At 47.1% G+C, this 19,301-nt stretch overlaps 1 protein-coding gene across 1 annotated transcript in view; it reads right to left on the bottom strand.

The window, feature by feature from the left end:
- T265_10177 (hypothetical protein) overlaps nucleotides 1-5,029 on the bottom strand; it is a gene marked incomplete at both ends in the record, with an annotated part of 22,667 nt that extends 17,638 nt beyond the window's left edge. Inside the window, 2 exons of the mRNA XM_009176471.1 lie at nucleotides 4,128-4,251; nucleotides 4,963-5,029. Of these exons, the coding sequence (XP_009174735.1) occupies nucleotides 4,128-4,251; nucleotides 4,963-5,029 (191 nt within the window). The remainder of the gene's footprint in view (nucleotides 1-4,127; nucleotides 4,252-4,962) is intronic.
- Between the last annotated feature and the right edge of the window lie 14,272 nt (nucleotides 5,030-19,301).

The raw sequence follows: 19,301 nt of genomic DNA on the forward strand, positions 1-19,301 counted from the left end.
CCCACTGACAGTGCTGGATTTATGCACCAACTTACCAGCTCGCGCGTGCAATGCACAGCTACTTACCTCTCCCCCCAATCATCGGTGAACGAAACTGTGGCAGCTACAACCAGTGTACAACCAGTACGCGGTTCTTACAACTGACAATGATGATGATGATGACAACTCAAAATATAAGAAACAGATGCCCCACTCCCGATAGTTTTGCGTAAAACAAATGCGTTTGTAGCCACATCGGGTTCACACTGAGATTTATCTGTTTCCTGAACGTATCGGACGATCCGCCGGCGGTTCCGGTCTACCATTTGCTTTCAGTGCCAACTTTTCTAACCCATGATTCTTCGAGGGAGGCAGCACTATCGACCATAACAATGGACATGCTGGTAGCCTCAAGGAGCTGCCTGCAAGCGGACATGCTGGTAGACTCAAGGAGACTGCCTGCAAAATACCATTGCGGAAAGTAACTTTTACCCCCAGACAGCCTTGCGACGCCACCACTCGTAGCAAGGGGCCTTGCTGCTCTGTTTGACTATTCCCCCTTGGCGTTCCTGAAAGGCTGCATCTTGTGGAATGATGCTCCAGGCAGTATGCCAGACAGAATCATTGCAGCACCATGCCAAGGTGACTACTTTGGAGGTTTGTTTAGGCTCTCCGATCGTCACCAAACCAACAGTGCTATTGCAGTGAACATGTTACCAGTCAACCAGGGCGTCTGAAACATCGTCCGCACATGACACTTGATAGGCCCGTAAACCCTCAACTGGATGAGGACCACGCACAGGAGTTTTCAACCAGTTTCGAAAAAATCGAAATCGTTCAGCTGTGACACCCTTTGGGTACCCAGCTGCCATGCCAACAGAAAAAGGCACGAGGGCTAGGGTACCGCCGGGTTGTTTAAACCTAGACAGGAGTAATCGAGATGCAGAGGTCGGGTTCGAACAGCAGACCTTCCAGTCAGTGAATTGGTGCTCTAACCACTGAAGCATCTAACCCCCAACTAACTTTTTCACCATTCAACGTTCGTGTGAGCCTCTGAAGACTTAAAGCACCGTAACTTTGGTCAATAAACCTTGAGCCTTTTACCAGGGCAGCTGCCGGGGTACTGAGAGTCGTAGTTTCCTTCATATGGCTTAATTAACCCGTAGACCAATATGGCGAGGTGGGACCACCATTGGTAACGGCGAACTAAAGGTCCGAGTAATGTTGCTCTGGTGCTTCATGAAACCTGAATCTACCATGGGCGCCATACAGCCCTAAATTTCGCATAAACTTCAGCTTCAAGTTTGAACGAGTAACAAAACTGCAGGAACTCGGCAGGTTGAAGAGGAAAACAGAAGAGTGATCAACCTTAGTTCCGGCAAACAGACCGGCAGACTAGCGGTTATGGAAAGTGATAGTAATGCGACCGGTTCTTGTAGTCGCCAAACAAATTCGGACCACCGGCTTGATACTTTAAAGAAAATGACGCAGGTGGCCGGGCATCGTTATCACTTTATTTACCAAAAATGAGGCGTTTCTCATTTAACAGCAGACTGTTCAAAGTGTGGTGTGGTAGCCGTGAATGAGTAAAATGTTCAAATGCGCTCAAAAGTCAACTGTAAAAGTGCTAAGGTTCTATTGAGCAGCAAACGGGTCGTATAGATTTCCGAATAGCAGCGGAGTGACAGAACAGTACAGAACTGTGCAGTTTCAATCACCTAATCAAGCAAGCAAGCAATCGAGTGTTCGGGTACAATACCCTTCCGTTACCTAGCTACCATGCTTCCTGAAGGAAACACGAAGGCTGAGATAATGCCAGGTCGTCCAAGTCTGGACAGGAGCAGTTAAGATACTGTTAGTAAATTAGTGCCTTAAGCACTGGGCTAAATCGGTCGATTGCGAGTTATTTCTTAATGCATGCACGCCGCCGCAACTTCTTGTTGTATGGTCACGGTGGGACATATTGAACCCCTATATGACAGCTTCCGTGCCATTTCCTCAAATTATTAGCTGCGTTTCTGCGAGTGTAAGTATACACGATGATTGGATTGTCAGTATCTCCAGTTTAGCACGCTTGTTCAAGATTCTTGTAGCGTTAGTTAGGATGAATAAACCTTTTGGTATTGTTTACTACACTTCACTTGCAGTGTACATCACAGTACCGCTAGTATCAAGGTCCATAGTGTCAGCAACAGCGTGCTAGGCCTTTGGGGTCTCAGCTAAATAGCCTTTGGCAATAGGCCAGCCCTTCTGTCGACTCAATGTTCAACGAGTAATGTTCGAGAATTTTGTGGAGTTATTCTATCCCTCCGTGATTGGTCTGAAAAATCGGCCGATCAGTAATTTCTGCTATGAACCACGTACCAAATCAGAGTGGTACCAGCTGCTGCAGCTCCACTTACCACGAGCTGGAGGCGGTGTCCCGACCTGTTGGCTTCAAACCGTTAGTTGTTCGATATGGGTTGAGTGTGAGAAGGCTACGCATTGAAGGCAAGGTTTGGTGCACGGTCTGCATGGGCTGCGTCATATATCCATCTAAGCACTGCTCTTCCGGATTCTGAACGTGATTTCATCCGCCAGTCATCATCATCATCGACAGCATGATATTAGTGTTACACGCTTCACTGCCTGCTCTTCCGGATTCTGAACGTGATTTCATCCGCCAGTCATCATCATCATCGACAGCATGATATTAGTGTTACACTGATGCTTCACTGCCATACAACGATGTATTTGAAAAAGAATAAAGGTGGACGGGAATAGGACTTAGTGCCAGCTTACTACAATCATTCGGAGGTGTCTACACCTCCAAATACTAATGCAGACAATCTGGATAGAAACTGACAAGGTCGCCACTGACATCCTGTGGCGTCTCCAACCAGGCACAGTGAGGATCACGCGATTTCCATCCTAGAAGGCGAGTAGCGCCTAAGCGTTGCATGATTTCTTCCATACCCCTCTGCCAGATCAAGGGTTGGCCACCTCTCTGCTTCCGCCGCTCTGAATTGGGCATAGGGAACAGCACTCTCTTCGGCAAATAGTGCTTAGCCATACGCAATATATGGCCTACCTAACGCAAATTCTAATGCTGGATACGTTCTCCAATGGGAATTCCTGCTGCATAACCGAAAACTCGCTTCCTAATTGTCGCCTTACGGACTCGCCGACACCAACCCATACGAGCTATGGTTCTGAGACTATCGTCAAACAACTGAAGACGTCTCAGTTCCGCTGCTCGAACACGCCAGGTTTCACAGCCATACAAAACAGCTTGATACACATGTCCCTTGACTTCCAATGATACCACTTTTTTCCTCAAATTAGCAAACGTGGCCCGAGCCTTGCAGATTCATGCATTGGCCTGTCACGTTACAATCAGGAATAATACACCTTACAAGGTGCATAAAAATCTCTACAACTTCCAGTGCCTCTCCCTGGATGTGGCATGTTCAGGAACTGCAGGTCCAGGAGCATGACCTTTGTAGGTGAAAAGTGCATACCAAAGGAGGGATGACTTCCAGGTTTCACAGCCATACAAAACAGCTTGATACACATGTCCCTTGACTTCCAATGATACCACTTTTTTCCTCAAATTAGCAAACGTGGCCCGAGCCTTGCAGATTCATGCATTGGCCTGTCACGTTACAATCAGGAATAATACACCTTAAAAGGTGCATAAAAATCTCTACAAATTCCAGTGCCTCTCCCTGGATGTGGCATGTTCAGGAACTGCAGGTCCAGGAGCATGACCTTTGTAGGTGAAAAGTGCATACCAAAGGACGGGACTTTGGTCAGTTCATCCAAAAACACTTGCTCCTTCGTTCTCCTCCTCGAAGCTGAGAACGACTATATATACAAGCATAGTGCCTGCTATCGTCGCTTCCAAGCGGCATGAACCCTACGAAACGAAGACCACCGAATTTCGTAATGAGAATCTACCAGATAACATGACAATGACCACTCGTTAAATATTTGAAACAAAAATCCAAATCAAGACACTAGTGGCCTAAAAGTGTATCAACGCAATGTGGACTCGTCCTTTTGGTTATTTCACCAATTTTACTGTTTTCAAACTCTCAGAGGCTCTCATCTCTCCAGCCCTGGTATTCGAAATTATATGCTACTTCGTGATGATATTGAAAACTTACAATTCTAGGAACCACTCGTCGTTGAAAGTTTCATGCCAATTGGTGGAATTGATGCTGATTACTTCCCCGGAACAAAAAGCACACAGTATGAAAGGGGAAAACAGCACACACAAGACAACCATATCTAGCGGTATTATCACGTGAAAAACCAGCTGGCTCCAAGGGTCCGGTAAAACCATGGTATTAAGTTCAAAAAATTCTGTATTCAAATTGCATTTGGAAAGCTTTCTGTTCAGGCTCCATCTACTTATCCGCTCATGAATACCCTTGACCTCTGATGGAATGTATGCCACATTCCCATTCGGACAGGTGCTTATTCAGCATGCACAATTTTCTCCAAGATTGTTGCGTGGTGAATAAAGCTTTAGTCCTAATAATGTCGCACTCTGCAAGAAAAACTCTTCAAAGGACAATAAACTATTATAAACGGCCTTATCTTCGTTGGAATCCGTTTTAATTAAACCCCCTTCCCAGGTCTGGTGAGCATTCAATTTTACGGCTGCAGTGGCATGACCCACGCCGCCTCTCAGCCGCCGATCTCGATTCTTCTGAATCATGCCACAGCTTGAGATATGCCCCCGGATAAGTCAGCTGAGAGATCGCCCAGTAGACGCATTTGATAAAGCTTTTAGTGAAGGAGAATTTCACAGTATTTATACGTGTAGCATGTAATCGGTGTTACGATTGGGTATAACACAAATGTAAAATGCGGCAAAATAACGGAAAGTCCAGAGATCCGAAGAATCCAGCAAGCTGAGCGAGTTTGCTGATTACATGCAATACAACCATCATCGGCTGTCTAGTTCGTATTTCTCTAAGTAGACCCAAAAACCACCTCGCAGGCACCACTTGTTACCGAAAAACACCCATGTGCGATCGGCTTCCGGTAAATCCACGGCCATCGGATGGGGACTTTTTCACGGATTCACGGATTGATACACAGGATCGAGGCTTTTGCCCAAGTTTCCCGGGTCGGTTTTGTTCTTGTCCGTCAGTGGCTGTCGTTCACCTGAAAGGCACAAGTGAAAAAAGGGTGTAGCACTGCTCTTTATGTTCTCAGCGCGGGGCAGTATGCTCGCCAGCGCGAGGATTCGCATAAATAAATGTCTAATAGTGCTTTAAATTGGGTTCGAGAAGGAGCGTGTACAACCGTCGGAGGAAGGTCATTCCACGCAGCTACTACCCGAAATGAAAAAAAGTTTTGTCTAACGGATGTGTGTGCCCTGAGCTTGAAGATTTTCTTACTATGTCCCCGCCGGGTGTTTGCTGGGTCAACGGTAAAAAACCTGTTTGCCAAGCTTTGTTCAAACAGGGCGTAGGTAAGAATTAGGTCCCCTCGGAGGCGACGGTACTCCAGGGGAAAGAGATCAAGCGTCGCGAGACGCGTTTCGTAGTCCACGGACTTGAGGCCGGCAACCATTCTCGTGGCGGCCCGCTGGACACGCTCAATGAGGGTAACGTCTTTCGTACGTCCTGAGTAGACAACTTGGTTGGCGTACTCCAGGAGCGGTCTGACGTAGGCCCCATAGAGTATTTGGAAGTCCATGCGAGTAATACGGGAGAAGGTACGTCGGATCATCCGTAAAACGGCGAATGCCTTTTGGGCCGATTTCTCATGGTGTAGTGCGAAGGACAAGTTTGAGGAGACCCAGATGCCTAAATCTTTTTTGGCATCTATCCTCATGATGTTTTCTGGTCCCTTTTCACCATGCATAACAAAGGCATTCGCTGAATCCCCTCCAAACGACACATGGACGCACTTTTCATCATTCAGAGGAAGGTGCCAGTCCAACGACCACTGCTTGGCAGCGTATACATCCACTTGGAGAGCACTGGCATTGAAAGTCCAGGATTTCAAGTCGTCCGCATAAAGTAGACATGGACTCGCAAGAACGTCTGGGAGGTCGTTGACGTAGATCAGAAACAGGAGTGGTCCCAAGACGGAGCCTTGAGGAACTCCAATGGAGACCGGCGCTGGAGAGGAATAAGTTGAGCCTATTCTCACTCTGAATGACCTGTCTGATAGGAACGCCTTGATCCAGCGATGGATTTTCCCTTGAATCCCGTAAGACTCGTGTTTGTGGAGCAGCGGGACGTGTGGGTCCCTATCAAATGCTTTTGAGAAGTCGAAAAATATGGCATCCGATATGAGTCCTTCGTCCTTGGCTTGGGTTAAGCTGTCCATAAACACGAGCATGTTTGTTACGCAAGAACGGTTTGGGAGAAATCCGTGTTGAGCTGGAGATATCAGATTGCTGGAAGTAAGGTGATCTAGGATGGCTCGCTTCGGAATGCGTTCCATCACCTTGCACGGCACGCTAGTGAGGCTTATAGGCCTATAGCTGCCAGGCGATAGTCGGTCACCTTGGACGCCTGAAGTGCCCTGCCCAATTGTGAAACGCCGTCATGGGAAGTGCAGCAGCTTGAAGCCAGTGAATCCGGTCAGGTCGTTACTACCACCAAAAATGTCGGCACCTTTTTTGAGAAAATGACGGATAGTTGGGTTTTATTTTTTCAGGTAATATACATTCGGGCCCGGCAAAGTTTAGCAAGCCGCACCACTAAAGCTGCTCAGTATTAGCCCGATGGAATCGAATTCTATATAATGACTGTGCTTTCAAGGTTATCTCATCATAGTTAGGAATGTCAAGTAGGTTGTCCTGCAAATTCTCCGTACGCGGAAGTGAGAAAATCTTGGTAATGATGACAGTTTTATTTCCTTACTTGCAAAGAACATGCAGATAGAGGTATGATCGGGTCGCTGCAATGGGAACGCGGCGAGCAATGATAATGGAGGAGAGTACAACCAAAGAGGAATGCTTATTACGTGAAACGTCACCGCGGCCGTGGGAACCAAAAGACCAAGGACAATGGGCAAAAGGTAGGACTAGCTCAGTGATGAAACCGGTTAACGTGATTAAAAATGGAAACCGTTACTGGCCACGATTGACCTTGTGCGGTTGAGTAAATGGCCAGGGTCACAAAATGCAAAAATTTGGATGTTAATGGACGAATCCAAAGTGGAAACAAATGGCAATGTTTCACAGTGAGGCAAATTGGGATTGAGGGGAAAGGGTAATCCAAAATTTCAGGTCGGTTAAATCCGGAAGAAAGGTTAGGCGGGTTTGGATAAACTCGTCCTAAAGGCCGTTGGGACTGGGTGAACAATTTGCTGGTAGTTGCAATTACAGGCTTGAATGAGAGAAATGTGACGGTAGAAGTAGGGGGAAAAATAGTTGTAAGTTTGACATCAGATCGGGTGTGGCATTAATATATAATCATTGCACTGGCATACTTCGGTTCCTGGATGACCCCGTGGCGGTCATCAAGGTTGCCGCAATGGGACAGGGGATACGCGTTTCAATGGCAGCTGGATCTCGGTTGGACGAAAAGATTGACACCGGTATTGTCAGACTGGTATAGAGTCAGGGGTCTTTTTGCTTCACGTGATTGATCATGCGGTTATGAACTAGAGACCAGCTATATTAGATAGATGATGGTCATACGAAGTGATGGAGGAAGTGCTTGGTAAGAAGAGGGAATGAAGTAAAAATAGGCTGAAAACAGTAGCGTCTTCCAAGTGCCAGAAGGCGTCGGATGGAACCCTGTCCGATGGGAAAACAGTTTGGAGGGGATTACAGCAAGCTAAATGAACCTATTAAAGGCTGGGTTTTGTTGGTCAACCTGGCAGCCGAGGACCAGTCGAGGTTGCCATTAAGCAGGACGACACAATAAATAATTACTGGTGGGCTTATACTCCGCATGTATGCAGTAAATTCAGACCCAGACTCAGGAAACTAATACTGGTGGTAAGAGTTGCGTTCCGTGTTTGCGCTGAGTGCCAGTCAATCAGACGGCGCAAGGCCAGGGCGAGGTCAGTTGAGTAATTTTGGGAAGGTGAAGGCATACCCGCTGACGCATCGAGCAAAGAGGCCAGAAGTCGCAATATTTGGTACGGGAAATGAAAGTGTGAGATAGACGGGAACTTAGTTAGTTATTATGCCAACTTATGAATCCATTCAGTGGGTCTCCGTTGTGCCAAGTTTGTGTGTAGGGATTAGTGTAAAGAAGGACAACAGAAAGATAATGATCCGCTGAACGAGAGCCTCTGGGATGATGAATAAAAACCGTAGTGTAACTGGAAGCTATTATATTACTGAACAACAACGCCAGTCACTTGGTCAGTGCTGTCAGCTCCGAGCAATGAATGGAGCGTGGCAAGTACAGTAAAAAGGTGTTATCCGTAACCTCTGGTATAAGGAAATGATAAAGACTCTATAGTTTACGTACATAAATGCAAATAAATGTAAACGGCAGCGTCTGGCACGTCAACGTTATCCGAGAGCCTCGCAGAGTACCCTGCTCATATTTTTCTGAATGAACGAAAGGACAGCTGTCAATCGCCTGCATTTCTTGGTGTTTCCAAATGAATGGCAACCGGGACATGTCGAAACTAGCTACGGACAAACAAAAAACACTGGTTCTTCACGGATTATTGGAAGCACCGGTAATAAGCAAAGCACCCGCGCTTCTGGTGTACACAAGCGCAACGTAGTGCAACGTAACAGAGTGACCCACCCTGCAGGGCGTACTCGTCCTCCCTTGCTTTACCCACACACCTGACTGTTCAGCTCACAGTTACTCACCAGATCACGAAACTCGTCTTTTTTCTACACTCAAACCACCTCACACAAAGGTGGCTCAAATGGCGTTGGCTTTCTCCACCGTCAAGTAATCACAGGAACAAGCGGTATGCTGAAACAACTACGTACACACTAAACGTACCTACATATCGGAAAACCGAATACATTTAAAACAGATTCGCGCGTGCGGCGAGCAGGAAGTCAACCACCTCCCACAAATCCACGGACAATTACGGAACAGGCGTAGCAGCTTTACAACGGAGAAAACACGTTCCGCCGTCCGGCCTTTCACCAAGGGACCCTCGCCCTTTTGCTGTGCTCCGTATCTCACATTGCATGCATTTTTATACGTGTGGCAACTCATCATTATCCACCATAGCAAAAAATGATTATTGGTGCATACACCTGAATTATTCTACGGCTACCACAACCTGCGCGTTAATACCACCATACGAGGTTTCCATATCGCTTGCATGCTTTCAGATCTACAGAATGACAAGCCACTATGCAATCGTAATTACGGCTTGTGCGTTAACAAATACCTCCAGCTACCAGACACTTTGTCGGATAGGGGGAACCCAGGACAGAAACGCTGCTCATTCAGTTCGAACAAGGACAGTTAGGGTGAGGGTGCAAATTGGCGAGGCTTGAGGCTCATTTCAGAGAAAGCGTCTTCTGTAAGCTGTGGCGTGGAAAGACGCTCGGCTCCTTCTCTAGATGGGCAAGAGCCGATGACGTTTCGAAATATACATAGGAGAATATAGTACGGATGTGGAAGCAGGTTGTTCCATAATTCGGAATATGGGTGAAGAAAGATGTTTCGTCGAAAGACAGTTCGACAGAAGGAGGGAAAATTCAGAGTTGCGGACATTATAGAGATTGGAGGGAAAAGTCATGACGGTAGACAGCTATGTAAGCCCGTCGGTAGATTGGATGACGAATGGGGCCTAGGTTTAACTTAATGGGTCTCAGCCATAAAGGCGCTAGCCAAAGTGATAAACAGCGAAGATGACATGTAAGTGTGGACGTCACCGAAAAGAAAAACTTAGGGATTGAATGCTGCACATTCTCCATAGCAATCCTGCCTAACTCTGAGCGCTGTGAGGCAAATTCAGGGCTGGATTTCAGAATGGGTCCTACAGACTGCTTAAAGATGGCAATTAAAAATGGTTTACCGTAGAAAGATCGGTGAACGAAGGCCCAGTACTTGCGTGTTTGAAAAACTAAGCGCACAGAATATCTAAGCCCTCTGTCTTTCAGCTCTTGAAAAGTATAATTCGAGAGTTCAATAAAAAAGCATCCTGGAAGAAAGTTGGCACCGGTGAAAGAGCTCAACACTTTGGAACGACGAAAGAGGACAAAAGTTAGAGGACCAGAACGCATAAGCTATCTTAATCTCGTCAGCGAATCGAAAGGTGAAATCATGAGTGATTGACTCATTGACATCAATAATGTATACCTAGAACGGTAAGGGGCCAAGCATGCTACTTCAAATAACTTCACTTGTGATGGTACATGGTGATGAGGAGAGATCTCTCATTTAGTGGTCTGGTTACTTCCAGTGAGGTTAGAAATGAACCAACGCTGTACTAGACCACCAATTACTGCAGATTGTAATTTGTTGATGAATGTGCTGTGTGGGACTCGGTCGGACGCATTCCTAATGTCAAGACAGATGAGAATAATGTGGATTTCGAGACCATACGCACACAAAACTTAATTTAAAAAGTCAACCTAGCATGTGTTACCTGACCGCCTCGCATAAGCCCATACCGTTAAGTGTCATGGGTCATGGTGGTGAGGAGGTCATACGTAACAAAATTTTGTAAGGTGTTGTAGGGTACGGGAGAACGAGTAATTAGGGTGCAAGCCACGATACCCAGCCGGATCAGTTCGTGAACCTGACTCATAGTGTGGAACAACGCTGGAGTGTCGTCACTGCAGTGGGACTGTGCCTGTGATGAGGATGTGGGGATGTTCAGGCCACTGGCTGTTAGGATGAGCAGAGGGATACTGTCACTGAGTGAATACTGGAGTACTCTAGGGTAGACGAGTGAGGAAGTTAAGTCAGATAAAGTGACTGAGACTGTGCAGAGGGTGAGGTTTGTCTCATCGACAGATGAGGTCACTTCGGAACGAGATGGGGAGTAATGTGTTGAAAGGGTCTATACGGAAGGAACATAGCGGCTGGCGGTCCAGGATTCATGGATTTTGGGATATCAGCAGGGTCAGAGGGGCGTGTAAGAAGAGATACGTCAGAGTGAAGCATATCAAGGTTGAACTATGGTGGAGATGTCTTGGATATAGTTAAATTTAGTCAAGCGAGTAATGGGTAGGAGTGCAGGATTATTACAAGTGAGGTCAAGGGGGTAGGTATGGTGAGTAGCCAAAAGTTGGCCAAACCAGGAAGATCAACAGAGAATGGAAAAAGAATGAGGGGCTCGGGGCTCTTCAACTAGCACCAGAGACGGTAGTATAAGAAGATTCTATGACGTGCTGTGAGGGGTACGGAGATAGGCTTTTTGTGGTGGTGCCGAGAGTAAGGTCTATAAAGAATGAGTTACAGGGTAGGTTGAGTAATCGTGTATCACGGATATAAAAGGCATAAGAGGATGTTGCCATAAGGCAGTTGAACAGAAATAGCGCGATTTGAGCCAGGCGCGATGTAAGAGCTGGTGCAGTGTTTACTTCCTGCTACTACATCTTTCACTCCCTGGAATGCAGTTGAGTTTCGGAGAGTGTCTAACGCCTGTTATCGTAATTGTCGTCAAGCCCATCTCCACTGACCTGGTTGTATTTCCTTCCTCCGGCCTTTAAGCTTTTGTACTAGGTCAAATTATTTTTAGTTCTTCAAGCATGGTTCCGCCCCGAGTAACTCTGTCAGCTTTATTTAGTGTCTGGTGCTTTGCTTTGACTAGATTTAATAACCTGAGCCAAACGGAAGCCTTAGTTCCTCGCTGTTCTGAACCATTCTGCATCCCCTGAACGCGCGCAGCGCACGCACATCAAATTGTGGATCTGGAGATGTGCTACGGATAAAATACTTGTTTGGCCCCACAGCCTACTCGTCCACACACACACAACACCGGTGCGCCTCTGTTTTACTGTTTTACTGACCTGGCTTTCACCCCGACCGGATAAAATATCCGGTAGCTACAGTTATTATAAATGCACCAACCGCAATTATGACTTCCCGGCGGCTTGTCACCTGTTGGTAGTAATAATAATAATAATAATATTTATTCCCAACTAGTGGGTAGCATACCGTCGGGCATGATCATAGCATTACAGTCAGAATAATGGCGTGACTGGTGGGGTTTGTGTTTAATGGGAAAAGGGAAAGTGACGTAAACAGTAAACCTTATTGGAGTAGAGTTTATCACACCTGAGGTGGCATGGGTAGGAATCCAAAATTACAAGGTCTCTTTATGTCCTATGGAGAGCCTATCAGATGGCACGAGATCTGAACGTTGAGGCTTAAAAGTGGCGGGCAAAGAAAACAATACTGCAGCAGAGCTGCCACGACATGGCAGGCCGGTTTGAACTAAAGTCCGGAACCGTCACTAGGGCTTCATGGCCTTGGGCTATGGCGGATGGCCACGGAAAGGTATGTGGGGGTGGTGTAGTGGGGTAAAATGTATTACGGACAAACGGTAGCAGGAAACGCAGAAGTTCAGTGTGCAGTGAAGCGACTCACTAGTGTTGCAGATGAAGCAGGGTCGAGTGTAAAAGTTTCTTGGGAAACGAGTTCACGCAAGCTGAGCAATAATTGACTCATTCGGTGAGGAGTACGAATAAAAGCCGTCGAGATCTTTGCATCTGGCAGAAGGTTTGGCAGATTGAAATGAACGCCTTCCGGAGAATGAAAATCTCATGTCGTGGGAGGGTTGCCATGTTACTTCGCACCAGGGTGCGTTCGTATACTCGCCACCTTTCCATTAGCACAGGTGTGTCGCCCACAGCCGGTATTCTGAGACTGGACTTTAATTCAGGAAAACCAAAAGAAGAGCATCGTTGATGTTTGCCTGTAGTTGGATTGGACTTGTTTCGGTTGTCACATGTCTAGCAACACCAAGAAATACAAACGAATGACAGCTGCCCTTTCGTTTGTTTTAAAATATATGTATGCATTGGGTAGCCTGATGGTACCGTGTGAGGCTCACGTCTGAAGCCGACGTGCAAGGAGTTGCCACCTTCGTCTTAGTTGGGTCACACCACCGAAGTCCAATTCATCATCCAAACAGCACACACGATCATCCCTCTCTTCATCTAGAGCAATCATATGCGCAAAATGCAAATAACTTACTATTTCCTGATTGAAAGCAATCGCAGCTAGCACTTAATGACTGTTTTTTGCTGTGCACCGTTCGTTTTCTGGAGCTGACAGCAGTGACTCGGCGACTGGTGACCCCTAATCTTACGTTCCTCTAAGGTTGACCAAAGTAGAGCTCACGTAAGCTACGATTCTTATAAACTGTCTGGGAAGCTGTCGCTTGCCCGCTTTTGACTTGTCTACTGTCACTGCTCACACTAACCCCTTTTTGCACAAGGGCCCTATGTTATGATTCTTTAGTAAGCCAAAATCTTCCGCCCGTTCCAACAGGTCAAAGAGCCAGCCTCCCTGCTAGCTACCTCGGCGACAAAGTTCTCACCTTCTTAAAACTAGGCACCTACTCTGGCTAAACTAGTACTTGGTTTATAGATCAGCAAACGTATCCATCTTCCCTGGGGCCACTTAGCTTGCTGTCATCCACTCTAGGATTTTTTTCCATTGACACTGTTGTACCTTATGCTTCCTGACACTCACCACACACTACAGCTTTCATTCTATTTCTTCCTCGTTGCCCCTCTTCTCAAGATTTAAACTTCGGCCGCAGTTGCCCAAACGCCCCGTAGAACTATAATTCACTCAAACCGGCTGGTACCCGGTCTACACTCACACGGTCATCCAACGGAAGGGAAATTATTCATGACTCTGCATCCGCTTGAGCCTGTGTCAATCTCCGTCTCACCACCAGATTAAGCTGCCACAGAATTCCGCATCCCTTTGACGACTGCGGCATCCTTGACGAATGTTACGGGGCTGTCCATAAACCAAAGTTGGTCACTGCAATGATGGTATGGTACTGTCATACCCAGGGTGATGGCATTTCCGCAACTATTTTCTTCAGGATCTCCGCCGCAACCCTTCGCCCACTCGAGCCTCTAGTCGCAACTACGAGCAAATTTTTCATTCGGCCTTGTCTCTGGGACGAGGTCTTCAGTACCCGATGGATTTTCACCCAAAATTGGCTAGCCTGGATTTCTGCTACAGTTTTGGCTCGCCTCTTTTACAAGTTCACTTCCGTAAACGTTGTAAGGTTCGCCTTACGTATTGACACCATGTTCCTAACCAACCTTTGCACCTGACTTCCCCACGACAGTTCGACCAATGAGTCTGCTTAGTTTCAGATTGAACAAGACTTTTATGACAAAACTCGCCATGTGCTCCCAAATCGAATTGTTCCATCCTTATCTCCACTTTTGCTCGTTGTGAATCCGGCCATTTACCCAGCCGCCTAAGTTCATTCATGGCCAGCAACGGTTTTCAGTTTTGGTTCATGTCAACCGGCTATGTCTTTGAACTAGCCGGGCCTCATGCCCATTGTTCCATACAAGTTGGGAAAGGAACCCGTTATCAGTATTTCATCGGATATTTCCCACTGTTAATGACATTATCCTCTTCTTGCGCAATCCGCACTACCCACAAACCTCCCAGTAATGCTCCACTCTGACTGTGAACATATGACCATGCCAGACGGTATGCTACCCATTAGACGGGAGTAAACATTATTATTATTATCATTGTGACAGAAGCATAAGGAAGACATTAGGCTCTGTACCAATGTTTGGTCTCAATTGGCGGGATTGGTGGGTACATGGGATCGCTCGAAAAAGGGACAGTGTTTAAACCAATTGCCATCACCCGATGTAGACGTGGTCACCAACAAATTAGCATGCTCGGGGAATCACAGTCACTACCGCTTATTTAGAAGAATATCAAGATGAAGCAAGGTCAAATCGCTGTAATTTGGAAGTGGAGGGCAAATTCAAACCGAGGGATTGTAATTCATTTGAAACTCGAATGTATCTTCTTGCACGTCTCTCATATGAACTTATGTGTGCCTCTCTCCCACTCTCCCCCTATTGCAAGTATCACGGATGAGCCAACAGGAGCCCCGGGCAGGAAAGAATAACCCCCCGGATTGACCTTGACATGAATTTGTACACATCCTCCGGTTTCCGTTTCGGTTTCGGTTTAATACACGTGTGCTTACTGCAGACCTGGTTGGTAGCAACGTATACGCCCGGTCACTCCAAGAATGCCTGTCCGCGGCACTACAAGTCCCCGTGAAAACATCGGACATGCACAGCAGCACCAGAAAACTGTGTACGATCGCAAATCACGCGGACCTCTGTACGAAGTAGGCGACTTTGTGCTTCTACAACAGCCGAAACCACCACCAGGTGCGCCCGCAAAATTCCGTCACATGTGGCGGGGATCTTATGTTATCGTTATCAAGAGGCCAAACAAAACCTGTCATTCGTGACCCTTCAAAGCCACATACGGATGTGCAGTGTGTACATTACAATCAGCTAAAGCCCTACCCTGCACCCCGTCCTGGCACCCAGCCGTCTACGTCCTCCTATCCCCCCACCTATCAGCCATACTGTTGAGATCAGTACATCCGACATGAACACTCCATCTGAGCACTGAGGACAGTGCTCATACTCGGGAGGGGGCAGTGTAACGTATTTGAAACTCGACTGTATCTGCTTACACGCCTCTCATATGACCTTATGTGTGCCTCTCTCCCACTCTCCCCCTATTGCAGGTATCACGGACGAGCCACCACGAGCCCCGGGCAGGAAAGAATAACCCTCCTGTACACCCCTCTGATTGACCTTGACCTGACTTTGTACCCCCGTCTTCCGGTTTCGGTTTCAGTTTAATACACTTGTTGCCACTTGTTTTTGCCACTTGTTGCCACGTTCCGGTGTTCTTTTCTGTGTCACTCAACCTGTGCGAATGTGTGCTGTGTGCCGTGTGGATTCCATCTTACCAAACTCTTTACCTGCACATTTCAGAACTGAAGTTTGCTGTCGCTACATCCTCTCGAACGTCGAATACCGCTGGCTTCCTGACATCCCACGCCACATGATGGCAAGACAAAAGGCACCCCACCTGTCACTTGACGAGAAGCCTCAAAGCTGCGGATAATAAGGAAGCAGAACAACGATCTGGTGAGACAACAGAGTTAGCGTAATCCAGCGGATCAGTTTAATCTCAAACCCGAAACCGTCGCTGAACCATCTTTGCCTTGGACTTTTCGGCTGATGACAAGTGTGGGTGTGGATGGTGAAGTGGATGGATTAGAAATACAGATAAGCGGTAGTGGGAATCTGTGTCATGGTGTACATGGAAACTGTAGGCACACCGGTGTCGCTCTTGTGGTGGACTCGGTTAAAATGGATCCTTGAATGGATGGGTTTGATACAACCCAAAAGCTGAAATGCAAACCGTGCATAAAATTATTTGATTTGTGAGGAACGGAGACTGAGAGTCCACTGAAATGCCTTAAATCTGTACTAACCAGATTAGAATAATCTTGTCTTGAAGACGGCTGGTCCTAGCCAAAGTTTGTTTGTATTTGCAGTTGATGAGACGAGGGGTTGAAAGTATACGATCAGAAGTGAGGAGGGAATAGTTTCGGGTATGTGAGTTAGAGGTCATTGGGCTGGGATGTGCAATTCTTTAAGCAGCAAGATTTTGTCAGCTTAGTTAAGGGCCTATGCAGAGGCGGAGCAAAGCGGAGGCATTGGAAGATGAGGAGATAGTATGAGATTGATGAGTATACTTAGTTCGAGGGGATATCAGAAAGGACAATGCGCATTAATTAACGTTATCCACGGTAAAGGGGGTCACAACGAGCGATTAAATGGGATAAAATAGGGATGGATTTTCACATATTAGACCAACGAACAAGCAGGGGTTGCGTTCGCACATGAATTATATTAAAGTAAAAGAGCACACCGATATAAGCAAGTATAGAAGTGATTTGGTTGGGGGAATCAAACGTATAAGGCCGGGAAGTCATACCGTTCCGAGACGATGAACTAGTCTATCCGACAGTACCAAATTCTAGAATAAAGAGCGCATGTGAGGGAAATAGTCACCAGTACCCAATAAACCACTGTAAGCCTCTGTTTTCAAGAAGCATATGGCGCGCAAGTTCCGGACGGTTAAGGATCTCACAAGACGATTGCGACTATTAGATTATACGCAGTTCGTAGCCAGTGGTCAATAGGAGCAGACAGACGTGGGGCAGCAGATGTTGTGTTGAAGACCGACAGGAACTGGTTCTACAGACAAACGGATCAGTAAGCATCATGAATTAAGAAAACGTACAATCAACAATGACGCAATCAGCAGGAGCGGGAAGTAGTCACTGACGCAGCACGGATTTCGGTGGGGGCGACAACAAGTAAGTACCAAACGATGTACAAACATACATATAGGGGCAGTCTGACAGTGTGAATTGGCCGTAAAGGCGCAGGAGTCAGTACGTTCGGGATGTGAGGGACTGCCTTTCGGTCGGCGTCGACGCAGCCGCTCATGTCGCGCGACAGGTCAGATTACGCGGTTTCGTCCGTTTGAAACAAACCTCGGCAAATGCTATCTGGCAGGCGTGATACATGGGTAATACAAAATAACCAGCCGTCCCGGGCGTCAGGTCGGTGCGGTTGGTAGCGCGTTCGCTTGCCGTCCGGAGGGTCCGGGTTCGGCACCCGAGAGGCACGCTTTTTCGTCGGATTGGGCGCTCAAAAAGTAGGTGCAATCGAGGCGAATTTACAGGCAATGACAGACGGGCAACAAAATATTGACATCATTTACTGAGGGACAAGCAGACCTTAAGTAGGAACAAAGCGGGGGGAAAACAAGCAGCAAGAAAACGAAACGGTGTCATAACAAACAGGTGTAAGTCATGTTAATCATGAGTAGTCAGAAAACAAGGAAAGTTACCCTTGTTCACCGTTGATTCACAAGGGGTATCAACATGGCGGAAAACATCATTTGGGCGCTAGTCTTGTATGCTGCTGGTGGGGGGTTGGGAACCCGATGCATATATCATCATTGTGTGCATCCACTCCCGGGGGCAGTGGGTAGGTGCGTGCAGTTTGTTTGGTTGACGAAGTGGACTTTGGTGCGGTTCAAACCCAATTATGATTGAGGTGGCCGTTGTAACATTATGGTTATGCCTGACGGCGCGCCCCACAAACAAGATAAGAATTACTTTATCATTATTATTGGCGCCTTCATCACAGAGTGGTGGAAGTGTGTAGGTGGCAAAACTCGGCTGCTTGAAAAAAGTGAGTTGAGAGGCCTGTTTTAAGCGATATATGAAGAGGAGGGATCGGATGTGTTGAAGAAACGTTTGGTGCACTTAAACTCACCGAGGTGAGGGATGTGCTTCTTTTGTGCCTCTTCTTCCGTGAGGAATAGTAATTCTCTGCGTTGGTCTTAGCCGAGAGGGCTTTAAAATGGGAAGATGAGATGAAGTTATTGGTCGCAAAGGCAGAGCTGCATGTGGGTTCGGAAGAGACATAGGCTGTGTCGGAGTGATCCCAGGCATATAATATACGGCCGGCAGGGGGCGCGGAGCCTGAGAGGGGCCAAGAATAGGTAATGGTATTGTGGTATACAGGATCTGGTTTTCACAGTGTGAGACGCCACAGATGCGCCTATGTGTAATTCAAGGCATAATCGCGCTGGTAGATGAAAGGGGAAGGGCGAAATCTCGAGTAGTTGCGCTGGGGGAAGACGGTACTATACTATGCTTTAAAAGGTGTTTGAGCACATGGAAGCATCCCGGCGGGGATTCACGAAGTTTCATTAAGTCAGAAAGTCTGGAAGAAGAAACTGTGTTGTCATCCCTGATGGCATCTTCATGTCCGTGCTGATGAACCACCACACCTGTTGCATCGGCAACCATCTTGCTGACGTGATGAAGGCCAGAAATGACAGGTGGGTGTTCAGATTGAAGAGCTCATGGTCACGAGCATGGAGTATGGGACCTGCAGCCGACAGACGGGTTTGTGCGACGCTATGTCACGAGTCAGTGCAATAATACGGTGAGCTCAGAGGATTATTGACGGAGTGTTGAGAAAATGGAGATAACGCTCAATTTTAGCAGCATGAGGGGCGGTTTCACTGTTCGAGTGTTCTGGTGCCGGCTTTGGTCGGAAGTCCAGCAGAATTCGATGCGTGTGCACAAGAGGCCAGGTTAATTGGGAGACTCAGCACGCCGTTACTTGAATCGGATCTGGCCTGGGCAGTTGCCATTGGCCGCATGTGGAGTCCGCAAGTAGTGACGCCGAGGGTACTGAGCGCTGCAAATGGATGAGGGAAAGAGGGCTCAGCTTGGCAGCTTTCAGTGGACTATTAAAGAAATTTGATTGGTTACCTTTTAGTAGGTTGTCTTTGCAGTCG

The sequence above is a fragment of the Opisthorchis viverrini genome, assembly GCF_000715545.1.
Source record: "Opisthorchis viverrini unplaced genomic scaffold opera_v5_340, whole genome shotgun sequence".
In the NCBI taxonomy this organism is placed as follows: Eukaryota; Metazoa; Platyhelminthes; class Trematoda; order Opisthorchiida; family Opisthorchiidae; genus Opisthorchis; species Opisthorchis viverrini.